This window comes from Cyprinodon variegatus, unplaced genomic scaffold, assembly GCF_000732505.1.
Source record: "Cyprinodon variegatus isolate N-32 unplaced genomic scaffold, C_variegatus-1.0 Scaffold240, whole genome shotgun sequence".
In the NCBI taxonomy this organism is placed as follows: Eukaryota; Metazoa; Chordata; class Actinopteri; order Cyprinodontiformes; family Cyprinodontidae; genus Cyprinodon; species Cyprinodon variegatus.
The window spans coordinates 535,669-551,131 of NW_015150693.1; the positions used below are offsets into that span (position 1 = coordinate 535,669).

The window sequence follows — 15,463 nt, forward strand, 5'->3', positions numbered from 1 at the left end:
TTCAAAGCAGCAAAACATACGGAAATGATCCAGGGTTTCCGCGGATCTTTTAAAATAATTAGAATCCATTATTTTTGGGGGGATTTTTTCATTAATTCCATCAATTTTTATGGGATTTCGGTGTAACAATCAACATGTATCGAACCGAACCGAAAACCGTGGTAGTAGCAGTATAATTCCATGGAAATGCCTCTCTTAACCATGTAAAGGCAAAATGCATTCAGTGGATGAGACGATCGATGGAAATAAATATAGATCAATGGTGGAAGAAAACAATATTGGAGGCAGCAGAATACGAAGGCTATTGTGGATGTTCACCTTGAAGCAGGACCATGATTCAGTCCAACAATATTATGGTTCAAATCTTAGCTTAAAAGTTTGACTGCGTCTTTCTAACAATTTACTAACTAAAATTCAGAACAGAATCCATAAGGGAAACCTTAACACTAATGCCCATATGCTCTACAGTATGTCCAGTCTTACTCAAACTCAGCTTTTTTCCAAGGAAAATAACACATATTTTGTTCCTTAGAATCAAAAAGCTGGTAGAGACATACCTATTATGAGTAACAGCTTTTCAATGCAAATTTAGCAAGACTAAATACCATTGGTATGCTGCTTTGTTTAAGCACAACCATTAAAATATATAGTTTCCTTTACTCCTTTTCATGTGCACTATTTTTATACAGATAAAATACCAATTCAATACGTTAACGATTGTGGCTATAATGTGACAAATTTGTGTTTAAGTATTGAGGAATCATTTCAGAAAGTGCCACACAGGTTGTCACCCAAAGCCATGAGGTAACTATTCAATGAGCTCCTTCAATAGTTTGATAGGATCTACTATAGTACAAACATGGGTAATTAAAAAAAAGAAAAACATTTGACCTTCTGCAAAGAATGGAGAAAAGGTTGCTGAAGTAAAATGGTCTATAGAGGCATTTCATTCCACCGTTTCCTTTTATTTGTTTGGAAGGAAGACGTCTGGAAGATCAGGCCTTGAGGAAACACTGCTCCCACAGTGCCTGTCCACTGGGGTGAACTCAGTCCACTGGCAATCCTGTGTGCCTTTTTGTTGCACTTAAGCTTTGAACTTTTGGCCCTGCAAAGACGCTGGAAGTTTTATCCAACCAAAGACAAGTGTCGTGCCAGCCACACAACCAAACTTTTTGCTTCTGCCTCGTGTTAAAGCCTATTGTAAATAATTTATTTTGTCAATGCCACCTATTCCTCTTTATTGAGTCTGCCTGTCTGCAGGCCTAGTGAAACTGTTTAAGCTTGTGTTGGCTTGAAGTTTGAGGTCTCCTTCCTGTGCCTAAAAAACAGTCATTGCGGAACGTGAAAATTAGATGGTTCGGCTGGGATGGCTTTTCATCCCCAGCCCAGACCTTTGCTGTGAACTGGTCAAGAAAATTACGAATCCAGACTGGCCTGTGTGGGCTGAAGCTCAGTGTCATGGGAAAGTCTTCCTCATCTCTATGTCCTCCTTTTTTCCCATCTATGTATAGCATGTCCACAGTGGCATTTTTATGTGTTTTGTGTGTTTAAAAGAAAATCTTGCAATGTACAATTTCTTAAAATGTAAAAGAATTGGGTCTGTTAAAAATGAATAAGTAATGTGTGAGACATCTGCAGAGCCATAATGTTTATATACATGTAACAAGTGAGGTGTAAATATTCTTGGTTTATTACAGCTGTGATCAGTTGTTTAAAACAGAAATGATTTGTCTTTCCTCTAATCTAAACAGGAGTATCCAGACGTGCTAGTCGGAGTCTTCATCGAACAGCCAACTCCATTCCTTCCTGAGTTTTTCAAACAGCTGCTTACCCTGGACTATCCCAAAGATAAACTGAAACTCTTTGTACATAACAATGTGAGTGGGTGCAGAAACTCTTTGCTTTTTTTAAATCAGTCTCAAGTGTCTACCGCTTATAATCTGTTAATATTGGCTCCCTGCCCAGGAGGTTTATCACGAGAAGCACATTCAGAGGTTCTGGGAGGAGAACAGGGACGTGTTCAAGAGTTTTAAAGTTGTGGGACCAGAGGAAAACTTGAGCCAAGGAGAGGCCAGGAACATGGGAATGTATGTGTGCCTGTTAAAAGTTGAATATCTTTTAGAATCTGATGTTTGAAGAACAATTTTTATACAAACTGTTCATAATGAGCTACTGATGGCTAAGCTTTGCTGGTAAACTAGAAATGGATTGTCTCCAGATTTGGGGAATCCTTGAATTTTTAAAATAATCATAAATGCTTATGTTATGAGCAGTCACTGTGGAAGGGATTTTATCACTGTGAAACAAAAGCAAAATCAGCCGACAATTTATCCTACCTTTATTGCAGTTAGCATAATTAAAGATAAGCGTTACCACTGTGCTTATCCTGATCAGATCTTTGAACAGACCTCAATCAAATTTAATTTACCCTTTCTGGCCCTCGTTTTAACACCAAATCAACAGTATTTTGCCAGATTTTTTTTTCGTTTTAACATGGCAGTAAAACTGCATTTATTATGGCGATACCACTCACCTTTTCTGTCAGGAATGTCTCTCATTCGGCTTGAGGCATCTACTTCTCTAGATGAATTAGCATTGTGTTATGGGTTGTATTCTTTCCCATCATCTTTTTCTGATACCTCTCCTTTCTCAATCAACTGTCTTGCTCGTCATCTGAAAAAAAAAAATCTAGAACTGTTTAACAGTGAAAAGTGCCCTTACAAATTGACTATTTTCTTTATGCAGCTAAATTGGAAAGATGAATAAGGCAATGGTTCACTTTTTCTAATGCTAGGGCCAAGCTAGGAAACTTCCTCTTATTTAAATTTGAAAAATATAATTTAGGGTTAATTTTGATATTTTAACTCAGTTTCGGGTATTGTGATCTGAAGGCAACAGGAGGGTTAAGGATTCCTAACTAGGGAAAACCAGACTCTTACCTTAACTGGCTTTTATAAGAAAATGCCAACAAGATGTTGATCCATTAATGCCATTTGCTAAAGTTGGTTAATGCATGCCACTCAGTGAAATTAACATCCTGAATCACTGAAAAGGTTGGCTGTGACTTATTTAAAGCTGGTTAAGTAATGAAGAAAATAAAAGGACTTCTAACTATCTGCAAGTTTTGCTTTCTGTTATAGCATCTTGAATGAACTGTTTACTAAAGGTAAAATGCCTTCAAAGAATTCGATCACTTTTAATTAAGAAACCCCAGCACAACAAAGGTAATGCTTATATATGGTGCTTTCAATGACTACAAAAAAATCTGATTTTGTGTTTCCAATCATCTGCTCTTGGCCTAGTGAAGTTGAACTCTTGCTAATTCTGTTTACAAGTCAGCTTCTTGGTGCCTCTATAATTTAAACTGTTTAAAACAGAATATTAATCTTAACAGTACTGCAATTGTCTTACCGGTACATTAGGCTTAATTAAGATCCCATCAATAACAAAACCATGGTTAACTAAAAGTATCTAAACTGTTTAGACTATGACATATAAAAGCAATCAAAGATCAGTTAAACTTAATTATGTACACATGGTTTAAATATACAATCTCTGAATTGACTATTACATGTCAAAGTTTATTAATATAAATAAGACATTTTCAACAACGCTTTATGCTTATTTTATCAGGGATCTTTGTCGCAAAGATGCTACATGTGACTATTACTTCAGCCTTGATTCTGACGTCATGCTCACCAACCGACAGACATTGAAGCTTCTCATCGAACAAAACAGGTAATCACATGTCAGCTGCTGCAGTAGCCACGCTAGAGGCCATTAAGGGCATTTCCACAGTAGCTATCAAGGTCAATGAAGCATTGGATTCATCCCTGAGGTGGCAAACCCACAGCAGCCTTACAGCCTTACAGACGAGTCAATTAAAGGAAAAAAAAAGCTGCTAAGGATATGATTTTTGGCTGTCCTCATGGAAACAGAATGTCTGCTGCACTAACCCCAAAATGCAGCTTGGCATAGCAAAAGAAACCCAAACAAACATGCAAACCCTTTTATCACCCTATACAGCACATGATTGTGAAGAAAACTTCCCAAAAACCATATGTCATTGGGATTTCTGCAGTGGAAATGTGAGTGACTGGTAGTACGTAAGGCGAGAGACTTTCTAGGATATTTAAAGGCAGCATGAGAATTTTCTGTTGGCACTGCAGCATTTGAAGAAACCAAGAATATGTGGTCTGCACAAGTCTGTTGGGGCCAACACATTTGCATTATTCCTAACCAACAATAATATAACTAAAACTATGTTGGCTTGGTGTTTTTATTTAAGTATAAAAACAACAGCATTCCACATTCCTTGATGATTCTTTTTATTGACCATTAGAATTGTTGAAGCACATTCCCTGTCAGGGTTAGTGTTTAACACAATTAAACATTTTTGGAGCTCCTTGGAGTGAGGATCGAAATAATTTCAGTACATTAAAGGCCTGGTTTGCATTAGACTAAATTAGCAGTGATGATTTACAGACAGGTGTTAATTGTTTTGATCCAGTGCAGTGGTTATAAAGAATATCAGTACATTAGGATGTTAGCTTTTTTAACTATTTTTTCCACTTTGCCTTCACAGAAAGATAATTGGTCCTCTTGTCACCCGTCATGGCAAGCTGTGGTCAAACTTTTGGGGAGCCTTGAGCCTGGATGGCTACTATGCACGATCTGAGGATTATGTCGACATTGTACAAAGGAAACGAGTGTGAGTCAGCTTTAATCTCTGACTGCTTATCTAATCTTATTTATATCATAGCATATTTATGTAGAATTCTATCATTTCTAAATAATCAATCATGGATGCAGTGAATCACATTTACAAACCCTCCTTGTGAATTGAAAGGGAAATGTTTCCTTTTGTTTTAAGGGGTTTGTGGAACATTCCCTTCATGGCGCACATATACCTCATCAAGGGAACCGTTTTAAGGAATGAACTTAAAGAAAGGAATCACTTTGTTCTGGAGAAATTGGACCCAGATATGGCTTTGTGTAGAAACGCCAGAGAAATGGTAAGAAGGTGAAAAATACCGCACTTTTAATAACATGAATGTATTGATAGGCTCCTGTCACAGTGTTTCTATACTAGGTATGTTGGCAAATCTAAAAATATATTTTAAGATCTTGCAACCAGAAATGTATGTTTTGTGTTAAACATTGTTTATCTATGTTCCTCAAGTGGAATAAATTTGAAGAATGTATCATGTGTCACTGTAAGTTAAAAGTACATTAGAACCTTGTGAAATTTGCTAGTAGCAAGGCTTATGACAACAAATGTTTTTCTTCTCTGTTGCAACATTGACACCTTAGTAAATTTCACATATTCAAACAGTATGTGACTCCATGTTTCAGCTATATCTTTTGCCAGTTATGCTACAGTAATGGATTTGTAGAAAGGCAATGTTGGAGTGTTATTTTTCTAATTTAAAATCCAAGGCAGCTACATAGTTGTGTGACAGATTTAAGGCATAAGCAAAAAGTATTCAATTGTTTTGAAAGTCTTTGTCACCAAGGCATGACCTAAACCCTGTACATGGTTTGCCTGCAGAGCATTAAGGTTCTCTGCTCTACTTGCATTCCCTCACCCTTCATGTTCTTCTGCCCTTTTTGCCATGATCTCAGTCAGTTGCAATGCCTGGCTTGGCAGCTGACGACATTAATCTTGTTTTGCTTTCTTTTCTAAAAACCTTTAAACTGTTCTCTCAGCTGTACTCTGTGACAACTACATGTCGCCTATGCTTAGAGCTGAACTGCTACCCTGCTCTGCGTGCATCCTTCCTGTAACTCTTCCACAGAAACATCAGCTTCAGAGGGAATCTTGCTACTTTGATCATGCGGGTGCATTTTCACTCCTTCTAAGTTCTAATATGTGTGACATGAAAATACTTTATCTGTCACTTTGTCTCTTACTCTTAGTAAAATTTATGCAGTCTTATTTACATGATGCTTCTCCTTCATTTTAGACCAGTCACAGGGAAAAAGACTCCCCTTCTCCGGAATCATTCCATATGCTCAGGTCCCCTAAGGTCAATATTTACTTTGATTGTTCTGCTTTCTGATATTCTAATTTCCATTGATATTGCACTCAGAAACCAATTATACTTTTAGGCCTGTCAGAGGCAGAATATGTTAAACTTTTAGGTTTTAATAATATTTAGCTTTGAGATCTAGTTTATTGTCCAATGCATCAGTCATTGAAAAATACCCTAATGATAATGAAGGTTTTAATAATTAGTTGCAGTCTTGAATTATATCTCCGTTTTGTTACTCTGTGACCCTAAATATAAATGTATTTTTTAAAATCATGTCACTGACCAACACAAAATTTAGCATATTTATAAGCTATAATGATAAAGATACATGGCCTTTTTTCTTCATTCTTTTTATATCTAAAAAAAAACACATACAGGTGTTTGTTATTTACTAATTTGATACTGGAAAAAAGAAAATCAAGAGCCATCAGCTCTTAATTGATAGCAAATTATGGAGTTTAATATAACCGCAAAATGTTTACTGCTGTTCGGTAAAGGATGTAAAGGTTTTACACAAAATTGAAGTGCAAAAAAAAAGAATCATGGAGGATGTAAAAGGCATTAAAAACCTAAAACCTCAGAGCATTTGTTAATTCATTATCAGAAAGGAAAGAGTAAGATTATACTGAAAATATATTGAACCGCAGCCATCCATCTAAATTTATAGGCTGGTAAAGTCTACCATTAATCAAAGTAGCGGCCAAAGGGTCCTTGGCCGCTACCACATAAAGCGGTGAAAAACAAACTCCAAAAAGCACAGCAAGTGGGGCATTTTGGAGTTGATGAGTGTTTGGACTAACCTCGATTGATATGTGTAGATCGCTGGCTGCCTTTTAGTCCGTCTGTGAAAAGGAGGGACGTTTAGTACAATACTTCAAGCTGATTGGGTGACGTGTCACTAATACCCGCCTTCCATAATAAGCTTTCAGCCAATTGTAGCAGTGAATCGTGACATTTTCACAACTGGCAAAGTAAGCTGATAAATCAAACTTGTTCCTAATCCTGTTGAAAGAAAAGCACAGAAATGTTTCCCATCCACAAATGCAAAGTCCCAGCCCAAAAAACCCCACTGGCATGTCATTGGTCTGACTCTCTGGTTGTTACGAGACGGACATATTAGGGGGAGTCTTTCAAGATTGATTTGTTGTGAGACTGAAAACTCAGATCTTGCAACAATCCAAATTACGCACAATGTTAAATATGGACAGGGCTAAATATAAAAAAAAAGTTAACAGTATCTGTTTAAAGCTGTAAAGCAATAGTGCAGAGGTTCATCTTTCAAATAATTAAATATCAGATGTGTTTCGTTGATAAAATATAAATATAATTACGATTGTGGTTAAAGGAGATGAAAGAATTTGAAATAAAAGTAAATTAAAAAAACGTAATTATTTTATAAATTGATGTGAACCTCATTGTTTGTGAAAAGTATGATTTAAGAACTGTTGGGGTAAGATAGCCCTTGTTAAGTTGAAGAGTCAATGTGCAAGTCCTCTTTCCTGATGGTTAACCCTGTCAAACCAAACCTCACCAAAAACAAATGTTAGCAGCTTCCCCTCCCCCCAGTGAACACACTGACTGATCTCAGACTAGGCTCTAACAGCTCTGCCTTTCACCTCACTGCTGTTGCATTTGGCCTAAATCACAGCTTTGACATTGGCAATTTGGAAACTCACGCCACAACGTTAAAAGACCCATAATCTGTGATTTTTGACATTAACACAGCCTAGTCTGACAATGAGTCCAGATCCACAAAGCACCCTCCCTATGCCTCACTATACTAGTGTGTTCTCTTTAGTTTTGCTTCATCCCAGGACACCCTTCTGATCTTGCCTCTCCCAACCCCCTAACGACTCTGTCTTGTCCTGTCAAGGGCAACTCAGAGATGACTGACCCATAAATAATCTCAGATTATTTATAAGCCGCCTGTCTACTTCAACCTAGAGTTAAGCATGATTTCAGTGTGTTTAGACACACTTAAATCAGTTTTTATTGTTTTTCGTATGCCAGCAAAAATAACTAAGGAATTTAATGTGCTATAAATCTGCATGTTTTATAGTTATGCAGATGCATATCTTTTATACATTTTTAAACAATTTTCTTTCAACTCTATCATTTGTATGCAACCTAAAATGATTTATTTCCCTGTTTGCTGCAGGGAGTGTTCATGTACATAACCAACCGTCATGAGTTTGGGAGGCTCATTTCCACGGCTAATTATAACATATCTCGTTACAATAACGACTTGTGGCAGATATTTGAAAACCCTGTGGTAAGTCGTTATGTTCTTTCATTATTTTTACACGCATGTGAAATCTATTTCCTTCACGATAAACGGCAGCGAACTGTGCAAGTTATTAAAAGAAATGAAGGAATTATAAATGAGACAAAATAAAACCATAGTGTAAGAGGGTTGCTGGCTGATAAAGCTGTGGGCAAGGAGATTAGCCCTCTCTGGAATGCAGGTCAACACATACTGTGAAAAAATATCTACTAATCTGAAAATATCTCCACATGCAGGACTGGAAGGAAAAGTACATCCACCCAAACTATACCCGAATTTTTACTGAAAACCAGTTGGAGGAGGTTTGTATTTATGTGTGTCTCTACGTTCACAGACTGAGTGTGAGTGAAAGGCAATGACATGACGTAGCAGGGAAATCCTAACATCTGGTTTTAGCTTTACTGGGTGTTGTATTACAGCAGCTACAACACCAGGTGAAGGTTTGAGTCAAGTCTGTCTCACTATATTTGTGTTTATGTGTGATTTGCAGCCTTGTCCAGATGTGTTCTGGTTTCCTGTGCTCTCAGTGAAGGCGTGTGATGAAATAGTGGAGGAGATGGAGCACTATGGTGTATGGTCTGGGGGCAAACATGAGGTCAGTACTGTTGCTGTAGACTTCCGGAACATAAAAGTAAAACAGAAAACAAAATACACTGCAAGGCTGTTGAAATTTTTTTCTGTCATTTTTGGTCCTTTTTTGTGTATACATATTTTTTGCGTTTTTAAATAATATCAGTAAATGAAAAACACTTTAAATATAGGGTTTCAGTGTATTAATGACCTGGTGTTGTCGTGCCTCAAACATTTTTCCAAACTAACCTCCAGTGTACAAAACCACACCACAATTTGTGGTGGAAATGGAAAGGTTTCCAAAAATACATATAATATACAAAAAAAAAAACCCAGATACTTTCAAAATATTTAAACCTCTTGAACCTTCTTATGACAAACAGAAAATATTGTAAAATGTAATTGTTAAACAATAGTAACAAATATTTGAGGTTTGTGTACATATTTTACAGACATACTTTGATGGTATTAGGTTGCTAAGACAGTAACTCACACTTTTAATTTCAAGTTTACATAGCCTTAATGGTAAATTATTTAAAAAAGCAGTTGTTTTGTAATAGTGTTTGTGTAGATACATTCCTTGCAGTTGGAGTTGTTGTTAGTTTAATGTAAATTCCTGTTTTATTTTGGTTTGTATGGTACATTCTGTTTCTTTACTTCCCATTTTCCCTCCAAGTCTCTTGCTGGTTTTGATTCTGTACAATTATTTTTTTTGTGTACCACTTTTATTTTCTGTTCTGTTCATTTTCTTTACACCATATAACTTTTTGCCACTGGGGGCGCTAGACCTGTAACTGCCCGTATTTTGCTTCTACTAAACATTGAAAATAATAAAAAAGACATATGACTGTATACTAGGAGCAATGTAATAAAGTTACAAAAAGAGAATTGGTTTTATATCTGGCTTCTTCTTCCAGCCTTTGGCAATTAAAAAACTCCTTTCCAAGATTGACTCTTGTTTTTCCTCAGGCACATCCCTTTCACGTTTTCTCTTTTTAGCCTCCTAAGAAGGTTTAAAATGTTTTCTTGCCTCAGCCCTTAACCAGTAGTCGAGTAGTTGGAAAAATAGTTGAGCAAAAGCCTGAGCTCCATGACTATATAAAAGCCTGTGGCCGTAAAGAGATACCTTCTTCCAGGTCACATGATCTGGCCAATGTTTCAATAGAGAAGCCCCGCTTGTAGCAGTGTTAAGCACTGTATATTAGCCTGAAGAATCATTTAAAATATTTAAATACTTAAAATAGAAAACATTTTTTAAATATTTAAAATAACTCATTAATGCATCAACTCTTTAGGTCAAAAAGTCCACGGTGTGCCTTTAAACCTCTTATTAAGTTATTAATAAAATCTTCAATACCTTTTTGCATAATGTGATATTTATATTGACTGGTATAGTTGAATATTAAAAGTTAAAAACATACTCATTATACTGGTTTATAACATAAATGAAGGACTGGTTTAACACTAAGCAAGATATTGCCAATAAAGATAACATCATTGATGTATTATACGTTTTTAAAGGATACTATCAAGAGAGAAATTTTATGTATCGTATGCAAAATATTTAAAGCTCATAGATACATTTCCAAAAAAGTTTAATGTGCAATGCCTTCAGCACACCAAGACAACAAGCTATTTCATACTACCACTGGGTTAGTGGTTTGGAATGAAAAGGTTCTATATGCCATGAAATGTTGTGTATCAACAATGCATTGGTTTGCTTTATTGTTGTTGTTGAACTCAGCTACAGTAGTAGACAATGGTTACCACAATCTCCATCTCTAAAAAAAATTTGAAAACAAGTAATCCTGCTACCAATGTATTTTTGAGAAAATTTTATTTATGTGGCCTGTTTTATGTTGTCAAAATTGGTCATTTAGTGTCTCAGAGTTTGCCTTTGCAGACTGATTGCATGCAGATACTTTAAATAACTTTTTGGGAAATGACTGTCCTGGTTGGGTCATTAAGTTTCATGCAGACAGACGTCAGCCCAGCCTGCGGTCTTAAAGGCACACAGACACATCATCATCATCATCATTACATTAAAGGCTGTGGTCACACACTTTTAGGATGGTGGGTCATTTGTTCCATCGTTAATCACAAGGATTTTTTCCTCTTCTTTTTCTTAGGACAAGAGGATTGCTGGAGGCTACGAGACGGTGCCAACTGATGACATTCACATGAAACAAATTGGTTTCGATAAGGAATGGCTTCACTTTCTCCGAGAGTACATATCACCCGTCACATTAAAGGTTTTCTCTGGTTACTACACAAAGGTTAGTCTGACTTGACATACTCATAACCCTTTTCTTTCATCTAAAACTTTTATTTGTATGTACTTTTCGCTATCTTGGTTTCCAACACATTCATTTTAAGTTTTTCTCCCTCCAAATCCTATATGGCTGTAATATGTTTAAAATTGGTTTTGCGCTGCATAGAAAGGAAGAAAGTCTGCTAGCACACAGATCCATGCATTCTAGCTAGAATTAAGCACTTCTCTATGCAGCAGTAAAGTCCCACAATGATGGACTTCAGGATTTCAGGTCTCAAAAACAATCAAAATCAGGAGCCAAAAAAGTGAAAGCTTTATCTGTCACCTGGTAATATTTTGGTTTTGAGAAAAGTAATTGTGTACAGTGTTATCAGTACCATAAATGTAATAAGTTATATTACTGGTTTAAGTAATGGTTGGGGCATATTTGTTGCTGTGGTTACTGCAGAAGGAAACTGAAATATCTCAGTAATGTTATAATTTCATGTTTTCCAATCTCTGGTCTTTGTAAGTAGCCAACCTACAGTCTATTTTGTGTGGTTCTTAGCTTATGCACTACCATTATAAACATAGTGTCAACTCATTAGCTGTCAAATATATCATTGGCCAATTCTAACATTTTTCCATGTGTTTTCAGTTTCACTTTAAGTTAAATGCAGACTAACACTCTTAGACCTAAGGGCCACCTAGAGTGGTCAGTTAACTTTACATGTAAGAACCTTAGTTTTAAGATTAAGGATGCTTGCTGTCATTTCAGTTGCTACATAGCTCCAAGAATCCATTAAAGGTTATTGCTACTGTCTCTTTCAAATAAGTATTGAATATAGTGACTCAGTGATTAGTTATTAACACTGGTTTAAAACAAAATTAACTCTTATATAACTGATGACAGAAGCTTTTTTTCCATACCATCACTACAGGTATTTTTGCATCTCTCTCAGACTTCACAATTCCATTAAATTCAATGACACTTTATTAATCCTCAAAGGGGAATTCAGATTCAGTACAGCCTGTCCAATAAGACAAAAACATACAGAAAGACATTAGACGGCATTACAGATGGGGCACGTGGTGTTCAAGGCCTTGCTGCCATAAAAGGAGCTGGCCTTATAGTAAGAAAAACAAAAGAAAGGGATCACAATAGGTCAGAGGAGGGAAAAAAATCATATTTTAAACTTTATCCTTAGTAGGATAGAGTTTGAGACTGCAAAAAAAAAAAAACAGTACATAGCAAACACTGAGCTAAGTAGGATAGACAGGGAGGGAATGGGAGAGAGAGAAAAAAACGTTCTCCAACAAGAGGGAGAGGGAAAGGTTAAAAGCCATAGTGCATTTGTTGTAAGCAAGGCAATAGCATGTAGAAAGCGATTCTCAGCCAAGGCATAGAAACATGTGGAGAAGGGACTGTTCTGCACTATTCTGTGCAATCCAGGGAAAACTGCAGTGCTTTTGACAAATTGTCTAGCATGGATCCTATTGCAAAACACTCTGCTGTTTTGCAAGCCTACGTTTTTAAAATTTTAGAATAACCAGCCAGTATCATGTTATTCCTGGGTGTTTTTGCAGACTTTCATCCTGCTTTTTTATAAATATGAAGCAATGACTAGCAAAAAAGACACATAATTGTTTTTTTTTTTTGTTTTTTTTTCTTAACAGGGATATGCATTGATGAACTTTGTAGTTAAATACACACCCCATAGACAAGCCTTCTTGAGGCCCCATCATGACTCTTCCACCTTCACCATCAACATCGCTCTCAACAACAAGGATACTGATTTTCAGGTGAGATAAGTTTTGCAAATAAGTCAGGGGTTTTCCTGTATAACATGAGTAATAAATTGAGCAGACTACTGTGGAGTTCTTTGTTAGGTTTGTGATTTTTTTGGTCTTTTTTTGGCCATAACTGTTTTGTGCATCTCACAAAAAAAAAAATGTTTTCCCGCTCTCCTCATTTACATTCTCATTAGGGTGGAGGTTGCCGCTTCCATCGATACAACTGCTCCATAGAATCACCAAGGAAAGGATGGAGTTTCATGCATCCTGGACGTCTGACTCATCTCCATGAAGGTTTACCTACCACCAACGGCACTCGATACATCGCAGTGTCATTTGTTGATCCTTGAACTTAATTTTAAACATACTGTAAATATGTTCTAAAATGGTCTAGGGGTGCAAATGCAGTTTAAGTACATAATTTCACAGCAAGTTTAAAAGGTCCTGTAAATGCAAACATTAAACTAGCATACCCAAAATGAGACTAACAAACACAAAAAAATATATCAAAAGAAATATGCAGCAAATGTAAATATCTAAATTTACAGAAAATAGCAGCAAACATAAAACATGCTACAAACACAACACTCACCTCAAATACATAACCTAATTGATGCTAACACACAAAACCCATGCAAAGACAAAAATCCAGCAGTGGAAAAAACTAACAAAAACTAGCACAGCATGATGAGAGTGCTCCAGAGCACTAGGGGAGAAAGTCATTGACTTGGGACTAGATCCTTACTAAAGGCATAATGGATGCTATGAGCAATTAAATTTTAAAAATAAGAGATTCAAGGAAAAACTAACCTTTTCTTCCTTTTCTCCAGATGACGTTTGGGAAGCATCCTATTAATATTTTTGCTAAGGGTCCAATGCATAGTTGTTTTTGTTCACTGTATGTGTTTTGTGTGCTATTCTACCTTTTGAATTTCTATTCTAATTTTATGAGTTTGCAGGATCTTTTAAATTTATTGTAAAAGAATTTGTTTAAACAGCATTAGCACCCCTCTTTATTTTTGCTTCAGTCATTTGTTTTGGATCAATTTTGTGTCCGATGGTTCCATGATGCAGTTTTTTTGTTGTTTTTTTTTTTCATTTTAATTTGAGCAAATGCTTTAAAACGAATACAATAAGTTTATTTTTTAAGAATCTCTGTCAATCAGTGAATATAATGAAGAAAAGTAGCAAGCAAATTAAATGACAAAATAGACTGCAATAAAAAACAAGTAGACGGCTACATAGCTTTGCAACAGTACAACTGTAAACATTCATTTTAGAGAAGAAAGCATATCTTTATACTGTAGGTCGGTTTTTGTGTTTTACGGTAATGATTTGATACCATCTTGGTAGGTGTCATACACACTGGTATCTTCACAAGCAACTCAGCTGAAGCATGTGCACATTAGCTACAATAATTGTGTTTCAGGGAGAGTTCTGCACAAATTGAAGCTTACTACTGGTGCTAGTCAACTTCAACTTATTTTCATCTAAGACAAAGGTCCTTAATTGCCTGAGGCCATACCGACTTGTTTTCCTTCACCAAAGAAGCTTATTCCAGACTTTCCTTTGAAAGAACTTTGAAAAGGCTAGTTCTCTCATTGTGAACATGTGACGAGACAGCAGATTTCAGCTCACTCTTTTGTGTTGTCCATATTTCACTGTCTTGTGCTTCTTTCTTTAAAAAAACGACAAAACTGATTTGTTTTCCTGAAAATGTATTTGCCTATTTTTCTGATGGGCGTGACTGACTGGATTTTGAAACTCAGCAAACGAACATGTTTAAGTTATTGTCGCGATTCAATAAAATCAGTTACAAAAAATGTGTTAATTTTTTTGTTATTTGCATTACTGCCTCTTTGTTTTAGTTTTTCAATTAGGGTAGGTCCTTTGTGCAGAAGCTGCAGACATCTGCAGTGCCATTTTCAGATGTCACCTCTTGGCTGAATTCACCATATCCAATTCACCAGGGCATGGACATCAATACTTCTCAACTTTATGCCATCAAATTTAAATATAGAAAGTCCAAAAATAACCAGAAAGGGTAAAGTCCAAACAGTGCTTTTAATAAAAGCTTGATATTATATTGGAAGTATAATTTCTTATACATATTTTCATTTCACTGTCTAATCTTCTTTTTATCCACTGGTTTAAAAGTGATTTAAAAACAAGAAAATACAAAAATGTATCTTTTTTACTTATTTGACAGAAAATGAAAACACATACACTCAATAAGGAAAAAAGTAAGGTAACCCCTCCCCTCTGGAAGGTAGTAAAATTTTGTTCTGTTTCAGTTTTTACAAAGCAAGAATCAGGGTTTATTGGTTGGTTATATATTCATGAGCTGCTCAGGTTCTGCTGCATGAAAGAAAACAACGAAAAACATGAAACCTAAAACTAATCCTCACTGCCGATATGCAGAATATTTCTTACAATGATGTATGCTGTTTACTCAAGTCCTGTCCTGTTCGGTTGTCTAAATGATTCAATCTTAGGGTCATCCATATGCTTAAATAACACTTCAGATAT

At 36.0% G+C, this 15,463-nt stretch overlaps 1 protein-coding gene across 1 annotated transcript in view; it reads left to right on the forward strand.

The window, feature by feature from the left end:
* Positions 1-14,745, forward strand: part of plod2 (procollagen-lysine, 2-oxoglutarate 5-dioxygenase 2) — a 43,740-nt gene extending 28,995 nt beyond the window's left edge. Inside the window, exons 8-18 of the mRNA XM_015381724.1 lie at positions 1,752-1,877; positions 1,966-2,087; positions 3,634-3,738; positions 4,586-4,711; positions 4,874-5,015; positions 8,194-8,307; positions 8,556-8,621; positions 8,810-8,914; positions 11,019-11,165; positions 12,818-12,943; positions 13,129-14,745. Coding sequence (XP_015237210.1) covers positions 1,752-1,877; positions 1,966-2,087; positions 3,634-3,738; positions 4,586-4,711; positions 4,874-5,015; positions 8,194-8,307; positions 8,556-8,621; positions 8,810-8,914; positions 11,019-11,165; positions 12,818-12,943; positions 13,129-13,284 — 1,335 coding nt within the window. The 3' untranslated portion in view covers positions 13,285-14,745. The remainder of the gene's footprint in view (positions 1-1,751; positions 1,878-1,965; positions 2,088-3,633; positions 3,739-4,585; positions 4,712-4,873; positions 5,016-8,193; positions 8,308-8,555; positions 8,622-8,809; positions 8,915-11,018; positions 11,166-12,817; positions 12,944-13,128) is intronic.
* Positions 14,746-15,463: the final 718 nt, after the last annotated feature.